Source organism: Garra rufa, chromosome 22, assembly GCF_049309525.1.
Source record: "Garra rufa chromosome 22, GarRuf1.0, whole genome shotgun sequence".
Taxonomy (NCBI): domain Eukaryota; kingdom Metazoa; phylum Chordata; class Actinopteri; order Cypriniformes; family Cyprinidae; genus Garra; species Garra rufa.
This window is the reverse complement of record NC_133382.1, coordinates 5222715-5243664: the sequence shown is the minus strand read 5'-3', so window position 1 is coordinate 5243664 and position 20950 is coordinate 5222715. Positions and strand designations below refer to the sequence as shown.

General features: G+C 35.7%; 1 protein-coding gene across 1 annotated transcript in view; it reads left to right on the top strand.

The window, feature by feature from the left end:
* gas7b (growth arrest-specific 7b) overlaps positions 1–20950 on the top strand; it is a 68306-nt gene that overhangs the window by 36765 nt on the left and 10591 nt on the right. Inside the window, exons 6-10 of the mRNA XM_073828253.1 lie at positions 11534–11623; positions 11857–11972; positions 15366–15440; positions 19756–19834; positions 20120–20248. Coding sequence (XP_073684354.1) covers positions 11534–11623; positions 11857–11972; positions 15366–15440; positions 19756–19834; positions 20120–20248 — 489 coding nt within the window. The remainder of the gene's footprint in view (positions 1–11533; positions 11624–11856; positions 11973–15365; positions 15441–19755; positions 19835–20119; positions 20249–20950) is intronic.

Here is a 20950-nt window from a genome sequence, read left to right as displayed (position 1 = left end):
GATGCCTGACTAAGGCTACGTTTACAGTAGTGCCTTTTTGTTTTAAAACACAACTTTTGCTACAATTAAAACTGTCATTTACACTACTCCAACCTTTTTTGACTCTCGAAAACAGACTTCTGAAAAAATGCTGCAGACCCCATTTTAGTTTGAAAAATCTGGGGTTGTGTTTTAGTGTAAACGACCAAAACTGTGACTTTTGAAAATGATGGCATGACTGCCCACATTTGCTCTGTGTATCCTTGTAAACACTAGCATCATTCTCATTATGAATGGTCATTTGACATGCATTTTCAGTTGTGTATCATTGCTGAAATGCAGTTGCAATGCCAGTGTAGATGAGGGTCATTTTCGCACTAGTGTAAACAGGGCTTATTAAGACTTTTTAAACATTAAATCTGACATAAAACAACCAGAGCTATTAGAAATGAATCAAAACATTTATCTTTCTTTGTGTTTTCATAACTAGCAAAACATTAAATCTGAGTTGCCACTACATTCACGTTCCTCTGCATCTGGTGTGATTATCATAGTTGCATCTCTGTTGTGCAACACAAACAGATCAGAAATGCACACCTGTGACGCATTACAGATCGATGATGAAACCGCATCCAGCAGGAGGACGCTTTGAGTGCTATGACTGTTGTAATCGATCAGAAGAAAACAGAGACGTACGTGGTCAGTTAGCATAGTACGACGGGACAGCGGTGCTGTTTCACGAGCAACAGAATGGCAGAGACACACAGAGATGTTCGGTGTTTCTGAGGATATGAGTAACGTCTATAACTTAGATAAGCAATATCAGCCATGTAGCTTTGATAACCACATTTCTGAAGTGTTAAGTTCTGAAATTATGATAAACTATAAAGCAGATTTTAACCTCATTTGATGTGTAACTATTAATGGGTTTCCTTAGTTAATCGATTGGCATAGAATTGTCATACAGTAAGGAAAAAAATATTAGATTCTCTGCTGATTTTGTACATTTGTCCACTGACAAAGAAATGATCAGTTTATAATTTTAATGGCAGGTTTATATGAACAGTGAGAGACAGAACAACAACAAAAAAATCAGGAAAAAACATTTCAAAAAAGTTATTTGCTAAAACTGATTTGCATTTTAATGAGTGAAATAAGTATTTGATCCCCTATCAATCAGCAAGACTTCTGGCTCCCAGGTGTCTTTTATACAGGTCACGAGCTGAAATCAGGAGCAGTCACTTAAAGGGAGTGCTCCTAATCTCAGCTTGTTACCTGTAAAAGACACCTGTCCACAGAAGCAAACAATCAATCAGATTCCAAACTCTCCACCATGGCCAAGACCAAAGAGCTGTCCAAGGATGTCAGGGACAAGATTGTAGACCCACACAAAGCTGGAATTGGCTACAAGACCATCGCCAAGCAGCTTGGTGAGAAGGTGACAACAGTTGGTGCGATTTTTCGCAAATGAAAGAAACGCTAAATAACTGTCAATCTCCCTCAGTCTGGGGCTCAATGCAAGATCTCACCTCGTGGAGTTTCAATGATCATGAGAACGGTGAGGAATCAGCCCAGAACTACACAGGAGGATCTTGTCAATGATCTCAAAGCAGCTGGGACCATAGTCACCAAGAAAACAATTGGTAACACACTACACCGTGAAAGACTGAAATCCTGCAGCACCCTTAAGGTCCGGCTTCTCAAGAAAGCACATGTACAGGACCAGTCTGAAGTTTGCAAATGAACATCTGAATAATTTTTGAGGAGAACTGGGTGAAAGTGTTGTGGTCAGATGAGACCAAAAACCAAGCTCTTTGGCATCAACTCAACTCACCATGTTTGGAGGAGGAGGAATGCTGCCTGTGTCCCCAAGAACACCATCCCCATCATCAAACATGGAGGTGGAAACATTATGCTTTGGGGGTGTTTTTCTGCTAACGGGGCTGCACAACTACACCACACCAAATAGACGATGGACAGGGCTGTGTACCATTAGGGCCAGGGCATTGAAAATGGGTTGTGGATGGGTATGACCCAAAACACACGGCCAAGGCAACAAAGAAGTGGCTCAAGAAGAAGCACATTAACGTCCTGGAGTGGCCAAGCCAGTCTCCAGACCTTAATCTCATAGAAGATCTGTGGAGGAAGCTAAAGGTTCGAGTTGCCAAACGTCAGCCTCAAAACCTTAATGACTTGGAGAGGATCTGCAAAGAGCAGTGGGACAAAATCCCTGCTGAGACGTGTGCAAACCTGGTGGCCAACTACAAGAAATGTCTGACCTCTGTGACTGCTAACAGGGGTTTTCTAAGTCATGTTTTGTGAAGGGGTCAAATACTTATTTCACTCATTAAAATGCAAATCAATTTATAACTTTTTTGAAATGTGTTTTTCTGCATTTTTTGTTGTTATTCTCACTCACTGTTCAAATAAAACTACCATTAAAATTATAGACTGACCGTTACTTTGTCAGTGAGTAAACTTACAAAATCAGCAGGGGATCAAAAACAGCATTACAGCAATACAGTATTACAGGAGTCTCATTTTGGTGAACTCACAGACTTGTTCTTCAGTGAACAAACTAAGAGATTTATTATTGCAGGCTAGACTAGTATTATCCTGACTGTTAGACATGAGTCACTGTCTGAAGCGTTATCAGAGACACAAAGAGCTGTTCATAAGAGTTATCAGGACTTTCAACCTTATCAACGAAACATTTAAAAAATGATGATCTAATGTTAGAGAAATGCGAATTACTTCGACTTACTGCAAAATACTTAAATTTAAAAGTTGATTGTAAAAAACCTAGTTTTACCTCCACCTTCATATAAATCAGAATTCTGGTTATTCTGGTTTTAAAGTTTAGTATCTGCATAATGTCAGTGTAGTTGAGTTTTAGGTACAAGTATTTATAGATTCTCGTAAGACTGCTATCATTAGACTGATGCAAGCAAAAGTTCACCTAGACCAGCTAACGAAACTGAAGCATCATACACAAACAGGTTATTTCCAGAATGCAGAGGGGCATATTTTTATACATTTATTTTTAGGCTTTTCACTGTCACCTTTATTCACTAAACAGCAAGGTTCATCATCCCATCATCCTCAGCTCTGGCACTGGAGTAAGGGCTGCTATTTGAAATTAACTGCATGCACTGAAATGTAGTTATAAATGTTCACTGTGTTGCATTTACTCACTATAATGCGCTAAACAGAAGCAACACAAATCAGTTGTTCTGCGTGAAGCTGCTAGAAAGGAATAATGAAACTTGCAGATCCCTTTCTATTTTTTCTCATTCTGACAGTAAATAATGAAAGAGGAATGACAGAGGAATTACTATAAAGCCCTAAAGTTTTCAGAATAGCCAAATCTTCATGCTTTCAGAAAGCTGACATCTTCCTTTCACATTACTGGGATGTTTGCTGACATGGAGATCAGATAGTTCCCATCATGCCGACAATGACGCAGACTCTGACCAGTTGAGTTTCATTAGTCCAGTGTGCCACACTTGATTATCTTCATCTGACTCAATGCAGACACATGTGGAGACTCATTCTCCTCCTCTGTTTCTCCTCACATTATCCAGCTTCAACACAATGGCATCATAAGCCTCTGAAAATCTCAGAAGGATCAGTGATACCGTGGAACTTAAGATTGTGGTGCAATCAGTCAATGCACATGTTTGTTCTGTTTATCCAGAAAAATCCAGTTGCAGACAAACCAGAAGTGAGATTGCACTTCTTGCAACTTCTTTACAGTTGCAATATAAGACCAAGTCAGTGCTATTTCCTCATTTGCTGTGATGCAGCAAACATTAGGCAACATGGGCAGTGTTATGAGCTCATGCAAACCAAAGGGAATTTCCTTCGCCACCAACTCAGTATCATACTTTCCTCTCCCAGACAGCAATGTCAGACCTCAGAAATGTCCACGCATGTCCTTTTGCATCTATACAATATAGGGCCAATATCTGTAAGGGAAATATAGGGAGGAGCAGTGTTCATCTGACTGCTGAAATCACTGTATGCATTGCAACAAATGCGGTCCCAAGTGCACTTAACTTTTTTCGTTTTGCAGTTTTATTAGGTTTTTTTTTTTAAATGTGTATTTGTATTTAAGTTTTGGTTTTACTTCACTTTTTCTTTGGTTTACTTTGGTTTCAACTTTAAGCTTTAGTTGAAGTAATGAAAATGTTTTTTTTTTATGTTTTTCGTTAATAATAACCCTTACATACACTGTAAAAAAAAGTTGTTAAAACTTTTAAAAGTAAGTATTCATGCTGCCTTAAAATTTTAAGTTTACTGAACTCAAATATCCACGTTTTCACATAGTGCAACTTAACATTTGAAAAGTTGTAACATCAAATTACATAATAAATAAACAGTAAACAAATAAATAGAATGCATTTTTTTTTATAAAATGAATAGAGTGCAAGTTTTTTTAAAGAATTGAATTAGAATAGAGAGTTAGAGGGTCAAATAAAAATGGAAGAGATGTGTTTTAACTCTTTCTTGAAGGTGTATAAAATAAATGTCACTTTTAATATTTTCTTAATGGCCTATAGTATGTGTGATTTAAAAGCCTAAAATATTTTGCATTAACAAACAAATAATCCGAAGCCCATACACTGGTGTAGACCTTCATGTGCATCAATTATTAGATGGTCAGTAGGAATTTGAGTGTTACAATTACAGTCCTCCTGTTTTCTTTGTTTAAAGTGCATAAACAGCTGCTGGAGCTCCAAACTGAGCTGTAATTGATCAACAGCTGCTGCTTATTGAGTGTGTTTACAGTACAGGACAGATCATCGCACACCATCTCATGCATTAACATTACAAGCTGCTTGAACTCTTAAACATGCATGAAGAACTTCACACTTATGAAAAGGTTTACACCTACAGTGTATAAATAAAAGGTTCTTTTGAAAGTTTGTAATGATGAACAGACATGTAATGCATTGCGGGAAGCTGCCTCCTTGTCATTTCTGACTTGTAACAAAAACAGAACAATGTCTAAAAGCTGCTAAGTGACAAGGTGTACAGTAAAAATCCGTGAACTGTTTTAATAAGCTGTCGACACAAAAAAAATACTAGAGCGGAATGTGTCATATTACTCTAAGAACTACTATCAAAGTGGACAAATACCAGTTGGCCCAAGCTTTTATGAAAGTTAGAGACAAGAAGCAGCGATGCAGTTGATTACTAAAATTATGTCAAGTTATCTATTAGAAAGCAAGCTGTAGTTTGGGCCAGCTGATATTCATCCACTTTGATAGTAGCTCTCAAAGTAATATGACACGTTGCGCTCTACTTCTGTGTCCTTAAACACTCAATTTTTTTAATCAACTGCTTATAAAAATGTATTTTTTATAAAAATGCTTGTTTACTGTACACCTTGTCAAATAGCGGCTTTTAGACAAGGAGGAAATGACAAGGAGGCAGCTTTCCACAATACAAAGTCAATAAAGTGGACGTGGTTTTCAAGTTATGACACGTGTCGCTCTGTCTCTATAAGGGGAAGCATGTTGACATCATGTGACCAGACCTTTGACCCAAAGTAAATTAATAAAGCATGACAAATATGCCCGCAAAAAAAAAAAAAAAAATTCTACATTAACCTGTGCATTCATGGCAGGTGTAATTCTTCAGGAAGATTTATTATGAATATTTGTTTTTTTTTTTTTTTCAATAAAACACATTTTTTAACTTTCAAAGGAATTTTCCTTTACACCTGTTGTTACCAACCAAAAACAGATAAAAAACAATCAATGACTGTGAATGTAAAACAGCAGGTAATTAGGTGATACAGACTGTAAATAAGCAAGTTAGTATTTAGTAACTTACATTTTTAGATGCATTTCAGGCCAAGCATCAGCAATCTCCATGTAAAACTGATTGGACAGACCAAACCGTAAGTCGTATAGACTTGAAACTTGGAGGGATAGTAGTAGTACTCACATTGTCTACAAAGGCCCCAATTGGCCTCATGGGGCGCTACAGCAATCAAAAGTATGAAATCACTCATAACTCCTAAACCATTCGTCGGAGACTTAAGTGTCTCATGTTGTTGGAATTCTTGGCTCACACCGGACAAGATGCATTTTGGATTCATCTGTCACCCTGCAATATTTTTGGGTATTTTGCTTTTTTTTTAAAAAAACCTACTTTTGCTAACTAGTCCTAGGTTTGTCTACCGATCGTAACCAAATCAGTGCAGGGAGATTCTCTAGACCAGTGTTTCTCAACGGGGGCGGTACCGCCCCCCAGGGGGCGTTGGGAGAGCCTCGGGGGGCGCTGAAAGCAATAATTTTGAAAGGGGGGCGCTGAGGTGGTTTTGGGGGGCGTTTGGTTAAGACGAGTTTAAACCGAATAAGTTTGAGCTAAAATTTGCAGAAGAAAATGGTCTGCCACATCCTAATGCCATTTCTACACTGGATGCATCAAAGCGCACTTTCTGTATCTATTTGTCAACTTGTCTGCAGCATAAGCGCGCGGAATGCGTTTACTGTAGCGCTCGCGCTCAGTTACTGAATGACTCATTATAGCGGGATCTACGTGCTTTAACGCAACTTGTTGCGCCTTTCTCGGCCAGTGTAGCAGTGTTAAGGTCATTGCACACCGTGTCCGAAATTTTCGTATACGTTATTTTGTATTCGTAATCCTAAAAATTCGTCACGCACAGAAACCTTGCACACTGAGTCCGACGAAATAGAACGATGTTGTCCACTCTCTTCTTAAAAAGAGAAACAGATACAGAGGAGTGAGGGAATACTTTTAAGGCGCACCTCCTTATTAATAAACTGCGGGATTATCCCGGGTGATTCAGAGTTTATTTCAGGATGTCAGTAATCGTTGATGCTTTGCTAGCATTACTGGAGCCACATAATATAAAGAAGACCACTAATTTTTGCGAACTCAGCGTACAAGGTCCTTCACAGTGCTTTGTGCTGCGGGACAAAGTGAATGAACTTGACAGACGCAATTCTGGATTTTGGCGTTCGCTTGTACGGTGGCTCTGAACTGTCAAAATACCTCTCAAAATGCTTGCTACAGATGCGAAAAACGCAAAAAATCAAACCCGATCCGCAATTTTTTATGACGGACAAAAAATTTGGAGGCAGTGTGCAAGTGTGATTAACATAACGTGAGGTATTTATTTTTTAACGTGCGAAAAATTCGGACTCAATGTGTGCAATGAATGACCTTAAGTGTTAGCTGGCTGCTAGTTTACAATAGTCACGGTCAAGCATGAGATGCTTTTTCTTGATTAGAAAAAAATAATAATATGAAAGCTTTTTGTTTACCAAATGATTTAAATGCCAATTTTTTAAAGAATGTATTCAAAGCTCACAAATAATAGCCCAGCCTAATTTTTACTGCACGTTGCTTTTTTGCTCCTTGGGAAACTAATGATAATGATATTTCAAGCCCAGTCAAATCAAATATGTCATGAATGTCATGTGGCATTCAATTACATATTTTTGAAATAAAAGTATGTACGGGCTAATGTGGGCTGTTATATTTGGGTTTAGATAGGTTACATGCTTTTAAAATAGCCTATATATTATAAATAAAATATACATTACTATTAAAAAAGGCAAATAAGATTTTTTAATGGATGAATAAACAAAGGTTGCATTTGTTTGTTTTAAAAAAATATATACCATTAAAAAAGCTTTTTTAATTGAATATATTTTAAATGTGTTTTCCTCTTATGCTAAGCTTCATTACTCTAGCTTTCAGTGTCACATGATCTTTCAGAAATCATGCTGAATGCCATAAAATCAAGAATATGTAATTTGATCTCTTTAACATTTATTTAATTGACTGAAGTACAAAGAAACAAATTCCAATGTTTACACTGGCCAACATATTTTTGTTAATATAAACAAATTTTGAGCCACGATCTAGCTTTGCTTGCAAAGACTGAGAAGCTCCTTTTATACCCAAAGATGATCCCCTCACCTATTACCAATTCACCTGGCTCCTGTCAACTGTTTCAAAACAGATTAGCTTATTCTATAACCTTTTCACTTTTAGTATAATTGTTTTGGAGTGTGTTGCACTTTTGTGACTTTTCTTTTCTTTGTAATGTTGTCAATTAAATAAAAGTTAAATAGAATTAACAAATCATAGATTTTATCATTTTACAAAACATCCCAACTTTTAGTGTTGTACTTAGTTTTCTTTAAGGTATTTGTAAGCAAACTTTTAAATATTCTAAAAATTGTGAAATATAGTAACGTAGAGTTTACATTTCTTCCATGCATGTGTAAATGTGGTATTACCCACAAAATTAACCATGTCTACTATCTCAGAAAAAAGGGAATTCAATATATTCTCAAAAAGCAGGGTATTTTCCAAGGGATATTTTTTATTTTTTATTTTTTTTTTACTTAAAGCTAATTGAAAATATCCAAACATACCACAGCAGTAAAAAGGGTGTTCAAGAGTTCCAGAAATGGAAGAACAAACTAAAATCACTTATGTAAAAATGTCCTTTTGGATATGTTCTAAACAGGAATTTTTATTTATTTACTTTTTAAATTTGGGGCAATAAAGTATATCAGCATCACAAAAATACTGAAGCTGTAGCAATGAAAATCACCAATTTGCTTAAAAACTGCAAATGAATGTTATTAATGTTTTTTTAATATATATAATTTACTGTAAAAAAATGCTCAATTCAATGCATCCTTAAATTAATTTCGTAAAAATTGTAATGACCCCATACATTTGAATTGCTATAAATATAATAACAGTCCTATTATAAACACAAAATACTAATAACAATCAATTTTAATATTCATTGAGGACAATTAGACGCTGGGGGGGCGCTGGACCAAAAAAGGTTGAGAACCACTGCTCTAGACAGTGAATAACAATAATTATCCAACAAAATTTGAACTTTCGACTGTCCACCGCAAAGGGACGCCAAAACGTTTGTAAGGGGCAGGGACGCTTGTACTAAAATGGCTATAACTTTTGAACAGGATGAGATATCTTCGCTAAACTCGCAACACAAATGTAAGCACTGAATCTGAGATCAGATCAGTGCTATAAGAGGGGAAAAATATAAAAACGGCCATTACTATGCAAATCGCTACGCATGGTTTTGACCCCAAGCTCAACAAGTGGCTATAAGGACATATGCGTATCTCAAAAAACATTAACGCCATAGGCCTGAGTTTGAGCACCTATTAGACAAGGTTAACGGAGGTCGATCGGAACAAAACTCTGTGAGCCTGTTTCATTCATGGCCCTAAAGGTCACATTTTTCAAGAGCTTATAAATGATTGTATATTGTGTAGTTTGTCACACATATGCACAAGATTCATAGCATACGATAGACCTCCTCATTCTGAACAACTTTGCCACTACAACCACTGATTTCAATCAAACCATTTATTACGTAATGGAGAAAATGTAAAAAAAAAAACATACTTTAAATAAATAAACACTGCAGTGCCATTCTTTGGACTCTCTAGGTCAATAATTACCCAAAAAGTGTTGAAATGTACCTTTTGGAAAGCTGTTACGGCATCATTTAGAAAAGGGGCCTGTCCAAATATACCTAAAAGCCTATAAAGCGTAAACAAAAACTCAAAACTTCACGAAACCAGGTGAGCATATGCCGCAGGTGTTTTCTAAATAAGCATGCAAAGCAGAGATCAGACCACGGCTGGCGCATTGAAAAAAAAAACATTTTAATGGCAAATTACATGTATTTGCTAAAAATGTTTATTTTAAATAATTTATTTAGGTGGTTACAGCCTTGCTAAATAATATATAATGTATTTTTTCTATATGCTTAAATGCTTGCAGCTAATTTTCCTAATGAAGTTCAAATGAACAATTCAGTTACTCACTCCTAAAGCCATTTGCCTTGCCTGCATGTTTCGTTGACTCACCCATACAGCCACTCTGCTCTGTTTTGTTCTTGAATGAATCAGTGTTTAGAACGAATCAATTTGAAAGAATGATTCAATGACTCACTCATTGAAGCCACTCACCTGTTTTGTTCCTAATGAATCAGTGTTTAAAACAAATTCATTAAAATTAATATAATGTTTCGTTGAATCAGTATTTTGAACGAATCGGTTAAATTAGTAATCCACTGATTCATTTGTCCCCATCTATTGGCATAGCACCGTAACTTAATGTTGCCAAGTCTGCAGTCTTCCCACGTAATTGTGCTACATATCACTGTTGCCACGGATTGTTTTTCATGTCCGCAGGTTGAAGCAACCCCAATAACTTGATATTTATCCCCTGTAATGTGGGAAAAATGTGTATTTTAAACCGTGAAACGCAATTTTTAATGATGTACCCTCTTGAAATGCATTTGGGCCAGTTTTGAGAAGCAATTGGGTGGGTTTTGTTGTGAAAACAGCAGAAAGAGTCCCTGTAAAATCTATAATAACACATACACTGACAGTCTATCTGAAACAAACACAAACAAGTGGAGTGATTCAGTTCAAACAGTACAAATTAACTTAAGTAATCCAGGTAAAAATTGGCACACATTGACTTTAACTGTTTATATTTGCATATGGATGATGTGTTTATGGGCTAGAATTGTTGACTGTTCCTTTATTTGTCTTTATTTAGTAGGTAATGACGCCAGTAGTTAATCATATTATACTGGTTTTAAGCTAATGCTCATCATTAAAGGTTGTATCAGCGATTTCAAGCCTGAAACATAAAGTGTCACATTCAGCTGACCTTTCTTCACGATCCGCTCGCTGCCTGCCCCATAAATTGTCTGTAAAAAAAACGCATCTCTGTGGTCAGCCTACAGTCCGAGATATACCAAAAAAACAACCGGTGCTACCAACGATTCCACAGCAAAACAAACAGTGTTCCAACCAATCACCGTCAGAGGGTTGGTCTTTCGCTCTGCCTCCCTCACATCCCTGCACCAGTACGAAAGTCCACAAGACCAACCCCCTGACGGTGATTGTTTGGAACACTGTTTGTTTTGCTGTGGAATGGTTGGTAGCACCGATTGTTTTTTTGTTTGTTTTTTGGCATATCTCGGACCATAGGCTGACCACAGAGACGCATTTTTTACAGACAATTTATGGGGCAGGCAGCGAGCGGATCGTGAAGAAATGTCAGCTGAAAGTGACACTTTATGTTTCAGCCTAGAATCGCTGATACAACCTTTAAAGCTTAAAACTTTTGTGATTGGCAACACTGCACTGTAAAACATTTTCACCAGTTTCAACTTAAAAACTTAAGTTTAGCAGCTGCCTTAAAATATTAAGTTAAATCAACTTAAGTCCTTTCAACTCACAAGTTAAATCGACTAATTTTGATTGTAATACGTTAAAATGACTTGTAGTTTTAAGCTGATTTAACTTAAAACTTAAGGCAGTTGCTTAAGTTGAATCTGGTGAAAACTGACTGATATAAGTTAGTTTAGTTAGTTAGTGTCCACTTTGACAGTTTTGTGAGTTTGTATTGAGGGTTGGAATTGTTTGTCAGTTTCTCGTTGTGTTCTTCATGTCCTGCTGTGAGCTGATGTCTCTGGATGATTTCTTTCCCTCTGTAGATCAACTGCGTGACGTTTCCTTTTCCACTGCACATGTCTGAACAGCAGCTGCTCAAACCAGATGAGTGGAGCTACTGCGATTATTTTTGGGTAAGCAACCGCTGACAAACCACAAAGATTTGCTTGCATAGTTTAGAAAAGCCTCACAAACAGGCAATGGCAAGGCTTTGCATACTTCAACAGCATGAATTTCATCCAATCCATCAAGTAATCTGGTTTGGCTTGTAGTTTTGATTGGAGAAGATCCTACTGAATTCTTGTTCTGACACTTTATCACGCTTCTGTGCACATGAATCCGCCTTGTGTTTTGTCTGTCGATCCAGGCGGACAAAAAGGACCCGCAGGGAAGTGCCACCATCTCAGGATTCGAGGTGCTGCTGCAAAAACAGCTGAAGGGAAGGCAGATGCAGAAAGAGATGGCTGAGTTTGTGCGGGAGAGGTAAACGTCACACTGTCATCCAGACTGAGAGCAGAACACCGAAAAAAATATTCACTCAGAAGCTCAGAAGTGATACTAAATTTTACGATTACAAATTACAAACAAGCGTCAAGTAACACATTGAATTAAAATAGTATTTTCCTGAAAGCCTATGCTTTTTATTTATTTATTAAATAAATTTTATTTTTATTTATTTATTTATTCATTCGTTTGTAGGGATGCTCATATTGACCGTTTAACCGTTAACCGTCAGTAAGAATTTTAACCGATTATTACTATCAGTTAAACGGTTAAAAATGCATTTTTTTTTTTTTTTTTTTTTACGTTTGCTGCATGGTGAAAGAAAAAATAATGTTTACTCACGGGCGCATGTGGACACGTGCGGCTGTTCAGACATATTTAGCTGAGTAAGCACCTGCTTTACCTTCTCTTAGTTTGTGTAACTGATGTAGTAGCCTGTATGCAACACGATGGCAATGGCGATATTGGGTTATCAGAGAGTGAATCCATGAATAAATGTATTCAAATTCTGAATTAATTATAGTCTAAAAAGTGCGCGCTCCCCTTACAATCACTGGAAAGCTGTCACTCATACATTACTGTTGTTAATCGCAATCTCACAAAGTTAATAAAAAGTAATAAAATAACCTTTACACTGTACAATGAATCTCTTATTTACATCATGTCTACACTTATGCCGCGTTCCAGGCAACCCGTTACCCGTGTTTTTCCAACCTTCTACCCGTGAAAGTGCACCCGAATGGCAGTCAAACCCGTGACTTTCCACTCGTGATCTCGTACTACATCGATATACTCCCAGTTACGAGTTATGACGTGACATAACCCGCGAAACAACAATGTCAGCACCTACGGGTGCGGTGTTTATGCAAGTGGTACACAGTGAAAAAATAGACTTTAGGACAATATAACTTTGCAAACAAATGAATAATAATGTAATATTAATACATGCGCTCAGGCATTTTGGGGTGACTTGCCTGGAACGCTACAATGTCGTGAGTCGTGATTTGAAGTCGTGATTTACCAGCTTAAAAACCTGCCTGGGCTGGAACGCAGCTTTAATTTGTTTTAATGAGAGAGTTCGTGGAGGTATAGAATTCAGCAGAACTGAAACCGGCACTTTGAGTGGTGAGTGGATCGTAACATAGCCGCCTCTGATTGGCCACTGCGATAATGTAATCTTCAGAAATGTCTGTGATTGGCTATTGAACACTGTGAAAACACGTTTCTCCACATATGTGGATTAGTGGATGAAAAGACCCGAACCGCAAATTGAAAGGATTTTTGTGAAGTGTTTTTGTCATGGATCTAAGAGTTAACAGACAGCGTCCCAGTCTATCCGTGTAGCATGTCCACATGTTAAAAACTGAGGTATAGGCTGCACTGCTATATGTTTTTATGTCCGACGAGAAGAACAAGACCGGTACCTTTCTTCAAAGCACATAGAAGGATTCAGTGTGTTTTAGTTTTGTCATCTTAATTAGGTAGTTATTTAATTTATACATATTTCGTGTAGGCCTATTTATATTATTCTTTTTTTTTTCATTCTAATTTTCTCTGTTCTCAGAAGCGCTACTGATGCATGATAATTTGAGTATATGAATGCAGTTTTTGTTGTTGCTCTGTATGCTGCTGTTTGCACGTTAAAATAAAACATTTGCTTGTATTTTTATGTATCATCACAGATACTCGTGCATTCTATTTTTATTTTAAACGAATTCATTATTCTAATTTTATCAGTTAACGGTTAATGATCGGATAACGAGCAGCGGTTGTCGGTCAGGAAAATTAACCGAAATGAGCATCCCTATTCGTTTGTTTATTTATTTATTTATTACAGTGTGAAAGATATGTTCAGGAAAAGAATTTACAAAAAGAATTATTCATAATGCAATAATAATAATAAAAAAACATTTATTTTATTGCTCGGAACCAATTAATCACAATGAATCGCATACAAAATAAAAGTTTTTGTGTACATAATAAATTTATTATGTATATATATATATATATATATATATATATACACACACACACACACACACACACACACACACACACACACACACACGCATGTATATATTTAAGAAAAAAATATGTTTACATATTAAATATATTTATAAATATAAATTATATGAATAAAAATATATACATGTAAATAGTTTCAAAATATATACTGTATGTGTGTGTCTTTATATATACATATACACATATAAACAAATAGTACAACAAAAAATTATACAAACTTTTATTTTAGATGCAAATTTAATAATTTATTTTATTATTATTTATTTGTATTTAATTGTGGGTTCTGTGCTACCCTAAAAAAAATACTATGTTTTTACTATAGTAATTGTAGTACCTATAGTGTTATTTTTATTTTAATATTATTTTTATTTATTTATTTTTGCAGTTGTAGTTTATAATTTTATTTCAGTTTTACTATAGTTTTACTATAGTAACTGTAGTAGCTATAGTGTTTTGGCAAAAAATATACTTAATTTATGTATTTATTCATTTATTTAATAAGTATGGCAGTTGTATTTTACGAAAACAAATTCCAGCCTACAAATAATAACAATAAAAAAATAAAATAAAAAAAAAGAATTACGGAAAAGGTGTAGAGATAAAGATAAGAAATAACGTCACAGTTATGAGAAACAAAGTCACAGTTGTGAAACATGAAATCATAATTGTGAAATTTAAAGTTACATTTCACAATCATGAATGACAAAGTCTCAACTGCTAGACATAAATTCATAATTATCTAATTTTCTGACGTAAAATCAGCAATAGTTTCTGAATGTCTTTATGCTACTATTTTTAATAGCACAATAGTTGCTTGTTGTCCAGAAAGCATTGTCACAGTGATCTAACTTTGACAGTAGTTAGCTGTAAATGTGTGGTTACTGAAGTCCTACAACAAATATGGTTATGGTCTCTATTGCATTATCTATGTTGGTGAATTGTGTAACATCTTGATATATACGTTCTGTTGCCTTGACTAAAAACATAATAACACAACACAGCACGCACAACTTCCTGTAACTTATTTCCTCTATTGCATTAAAAGTTTTAAGAAAGCAGAAAAACAAATCATCTGCTTTCCAACATGTTAGTTTGTAATGTTACGGCTCTTAATTCTTTGGATATATTTGCGGAGAGCTTTGGATTGAATGAGCTACAATTGGGGGTTCACATGAAGTGTGTCCCTGAGGAGAAACATTTGAGTCTGGGAAGGAAATGACCTTAGTGTGTGAAAGTCAGGACAGACATCTGCGCTCAGCCTCTTCACATGCTCTACATGTGTCACTGATCCATGTGCTGTGCTCTATCACTACAGTACAACTTAAATTCATTTCTCTGTGTGGACAGAATCAGGATTGAGGAGGAGTACGCCAAGAACCTGTCAAAGCTCTCGCAGATCCCGCTGGCGGCGCAGGAGGAAGGGTACGTCACCTAGAAAACAATGGCTGATGGCGAATAATACACCCTCTTTTCTCCTTACAAACTCAGAAAGTTTTAGAAATCTCATGCAGTGACCTTCATGAACATAATGCTTTATAATGCTCTTAAGGAATAGTTCACCCAAATAATGAATATTTTCTGAAAATGCCCTCACCCTCAGGCCATCCAAGATTTAGATGAGTTTGTTTCCTCATAAGATTTGGAGAAATGTAGCACTGTATGACTTGCTCAGCAATGGATGTGAATGGGTGCCGTCAGAATGAGAGTCCAAACATCTGATAAAAACATCACAATAATCCACAAGTAATCCACACCACTCCAGTACATCAATTAACACCTTGAAAAGCCAAAAGCTGTGCTTTGTAGCAAACTAATGCATCGTTAAGACATTTTAATGTCTTAAATACTAGTCCATGATCCATAATAACGCTTCTTCCAGTGATCTGAAGCTGTATCTCACATTAAAATCCACTCTGATAAAGCACAGACACTTAAAAAGTACTTTTAAAGCAGAGTAAAAATACTTCACTACTGTCTGCCTCTGCAAATCGGTCTTCTACAGTGAATGGGTGCCGTCAGAATGAGAGTCCAAAACGGCTGATGAAAACATCACAATAATTCACACGTAATCCACACCACTCCAGTCCATCAGTTAACATCTTGAGAAGCCAAAAGCTGTGCTTTAAAACAAACAAATCTATCATTAAGACATTTTTAATGTCTAAAATACTAGTCTGTGATCCATAATAATGCTTTCTCCAGGGATCTGGAGCCGTCTACTGTTGTATCTCACATTAAAATCCACTCTGATAAAGTACAGACACTTAAAAAGTACTTTTACAGCAGAGTAAAAATACTTCACTACTGCAGTGAATGGGTGCCGTCAGAATGAGAGTCCAAACGGCTAATAAAAACATCACAATAATCCACACCATTCCAGTCCACATTAAAATCCACCCAAATATTGTTTCGAGCTGTTTTAGACTGTTTTGGCTTGCAAACAATGCTTGATCTGTGCAGATTTCTCTTTATATAGATCAGTGGACCAGACCACTTTTTCACAGGAGGAAATGCTATGCTATGAGTTATGGACTCATATTTTACTTAAAAACAGCCTAATGATGGATTTGTTTCCCTCAAACACGCAGATTTTGGCTTCTTAAGATGTTAACTGATGGACTGGAGTAGTGTGGATTACTGTTATGTTTTTATCCGCAGTTTGGGCTCTCATTCTAACGGCACCCATTCACTGCAGAGGACCCATTGGTGAGCAATTGATCTAATGCTCAATATCTTCAAATCTGATAAAAAAATTAACTCATCTACGACTTAAATTGCATGAGGATGAGTACATTTTCAGGCAATTTCATTTTTAGGTGAACTACCTCTTTAAGTGTGTCACACATTCTCACTATTAAGTGTGCATATTATTTTGTAAATCACCGTCAGCTGCTTCACTCTTTTAGTGTTTGGTATCAGCACAACTGCCAGTGATTTTTTTCAGCAGTGCGTCAGTCTGGTAGAGAAGGCTAATTGTTTCGTATACAATGCAAAGCGTGTCATAGAGCGCCGCCCACCATCCCACAGACGGACGGCACAATCCCGCCATTCTCCTGGCTTTTAGCCCCCGCTGTGTCGTCGCTTGTAATGACCATTGTTTTTTTTGTCCGGCTCCTACGCCTGCGCTCACAACCTCTTGTTTATTCCTGAATTTACCGCTTGTGTGGCTGCTCTGCAGAAATCATTGTTGCAGAATTGCAGGTCGTGACCTCTTGGCTTTACATTTTTAACAGTGTATGACAGGCCTCTGGAGCTGATCATGTACCATTAGTGCTGTATGCTGTATATACACTCCTATTTAAAGTTTTGGGGATCAGTTTTTCTTTTTAATAAATGAATGCTCTCATCAAGGGTGCATCAAAAGGTGATCAAAAGTTACAGTAAAGGCATTTATAATTTTACACAAGATTTATATTTCCAATAAAAGTTTATATTCAGCAAAGAATCCTAAAAAAAGTATCATGTTTTCCACAAAAATATGAAGCAGCACAACCGTTTTTAACATTGATAATAATCAGAAATCTTTCTTGAACAGCAAATCAGCATATTAGAATGATTTCTGAAGGATCATGTGACACTGAAGACTGGAGTAATGATGCTGAAAATTCAGCTTTGATCACAGGAATATATTACATTTTATTATATATTCACACAGAAAACAGCTATATTAAATTGCAATAATATTTCAGATTTTATGCTGCCTTAGTGAGCAGAAGAGACCCCAAACTCTCAAATAGTAGTGTCTCAAATAGTCTATCTATCTGTCTATACTCTTAAAAATAAAGGTGCTTTAAAAGGATGCCAGAGAAGAACCATTTTTGGTTCCACAAAGAGCCATTCAGTCAAAGCTTCTTTAAAGAACCATCTATTTCTTACCTTTTCATAATCTGAAGAACCTTCTTTCACCACAAAGAACCATTTGTTAAACAGAAAGGTTCTTCAAATGTCAAAGGTTCCATTCAAACCAAAAATGTTCTTCTATGGCATCATGAAGCACCTTTATTTTTAAGCGTGTATCTATCTATATTAAACTGAAAAGGCAATGACTCCAGTTCCATCAATCAACTGAAATGATGCCTCCTCTAGTACATCAAAAATAGATAAATATGAAGAAATGCATTCAATGAAAAAGTAAAAATACTGAAAAATATATTTATATATAATAGTTATATTGCCCACCTCTCTCAGTAAACAGGAGATGCAGGTTCAGGCCAAATCAAAATCAAAGGTGAACAGGTTGCAATCTGATGTCTGAGGAGAAATGAGTCATCAGAGGATTTGTATGGATTCATACAGAATTATCTTCCCCTACCAACAGTGAAAAAGGAAAGTATTGATGTTCAGTCTTGTGGATCTGACTCAGCTAAAGTTTAGATTGTTAAATTCCACCCATGTCTTTTATTGAAAGTGCTCCTTTGAATCGGTGCGTCAGTCCGAAACGAAAGGCCTCAGAACAGAGAGAACGGCTCAGTCTAAACATCCGAAACATCTCAGGAATGAGGCGGTCGAGGCTGATCCGTTCAACATTCAACGCTCATCACTGCAGCATTCATACGCAAGCGAAAGAGAAAGAAAAGTGCAAGAAGATTTATAAAATAATAGATATATTTTATAAAATGTTATGTTTAATATAACTTTAATGCATTTTATTAAATATATTTTATCACATATTTTATTTACTATATATATATATATATATATATATATATATATATATATATGGGTCAAAGATGAAAAAGGGTTTAAGCACTAAAACAATAACTGTAATAGTGCTTTAATTTTTTTTTTATTTTTTATTCTGTTTAATTTAATTGCATTTTTGTTTTTTGAGCAAAAAATAAATATTATACATTTTTCCCTTATTTACAGAAGACAGCCACTAAAATGTCATTCAGTGTAATAATCTTGTCAGGCATATTTACAGCAAAAATCTATTTATGACATATTAAAATATGAATTACTTTTACCCCAAATACTACTTAGTTGTAATTCTACATTTTTCTACTTCTACAAAATTTTCCACTATCCTAGATTTTGCCCATGTGTCAATAGTTTTTTTTATTCATTAAAACACAATAAAATGTAATATGTTCCTATAATATTTTATATATTTTAATAAGTACAAGTCTGAGTAAGCATGTTGTTTGAATTTTTACTATTATTTACCAAATTTTGACATTTTATTCCCAAAAAACTTTTTTAAAAACCTTAAAAGTAGACTTTACTTATATTTCATGTGCTTTCTATGGACATAAAATCACTTTTGTAAATTAACGAGTCAAAAATTCTTATTGACAAATGGGCAAAACCTAGGATAGTGGCAAATTTTAAAATTGAAGAATTACAGCTACTAATAAATTGAATTTTGTTATAAATATGCCTGACAAGATTATTACACCGAATGACATTTTAGTGGGTGTTTTCTGTAAATTATTGAAAAATGTATTATATTTATTTTTTGCTCACAAAAACAAAAATGCTATTAAATTAAACTGAAACCTTTTTTTTAAACAACAATTTAAAGCAGTATTACACATATTTTTATGCTTAAACCCTTCTTGTATTTAACCCATATATATAATTTATATATATTTTTATAAAACATCTTTAATACATTTAATAATATATATATATATATATATATATATATATATATATATATATATATATAATTTACATTTCATTTATATTTTATTAATTTTAATTAAATATATTGTCCCTTGTTATCCTCTCTCAGTACGCTTGGAGAAGCTTGGGCTCAGCTGAAGAAAAGCCTGGCAGATGAAGCAGAAGTTCATCTCAAGTTCTCCTCCAAGGTGAGATAATAGAAAGATGCCTGTAGGATTCATTCTGATCCGGGTCTAAACGCACAGCTGGTCTGGAGGAATGTGCTCTGTGCTAATGTTTCGCTCTCTGAAGAATATAAGAGCAGATGTTACACTGTCAGTACGGTAGAGTTACACTGCATCACTAACAGGGGAGTTACAGACTAATACTGGGGCAATAAAAAGACATTATGCATGGCAGTCTTTCTTACTTTTGGGTTTAGTTTCTTGAAGCTTTCTACATTAAAATACTTAATCGCTTTGTCTCTGATTCAGCTTCAGAGTGAAGTAGAAAAGCCTCTGCTGATATTTCGGGAAAACTTTAAGAAGGACATGAAGAAGTTCGACCATCACATGGGGGATCTCAGGAAGCAGCTGGCCAGCCGAAACGCTGCCGTGGAGAAGGTAATGACTGAAAAACATGATTCATCCCTGATGTCGTAAATATGTGGCCATATTTAGTCTTCATATTTAGCCCCTTCTAAAGTTACAGGGATTTTTCTCATGCATTATTAAAAGTCCAGCATGTTTTCTGAAGAAGCGGACCGTTTCCGTCTCTGGAGTCCGTTGGGCTTCTATATATAATCTCACGCCCTTCAAACCAATGACCTTATCATAGAGACCTTCTCTTTACTGGCCAACAGGAACAAAACAATTTGCGGTCTTTTAAAGGGACAGCGCACTTAATACAAAGTTATTATTTCCACATTCACACTACAGACGTGAATGGCGCTGGTTCTGGCATATTTTGTCATAAATCGCAACATGCTTGAATACAAGTTTGAATAAGTGCACATGTAAATATAAAAAGACGTGTGTGAGTAACTGACAGCGTTTTTATTTTAGGCTAAACTGTCCCTTTAAGAGCATAAGGTAAAGAACAATTGTCTTTATTTTAATATGCCAATGTTATGAGGATATTTAACCCTTGTGCCGTGCTGAAAATCCTGAACTTAATTTGATGTTCCTGGTCAAAAATGTCCGGCTCTTTAAAAATTGGTTGTAAATCTCTCATTATGCTATATTATCAACATATCTTGGATTCAATCTTTTTGTCACCCTGTGTTTTTTTTTTTTTTTTATTAGCACAGGTTTTGTATTACTTTT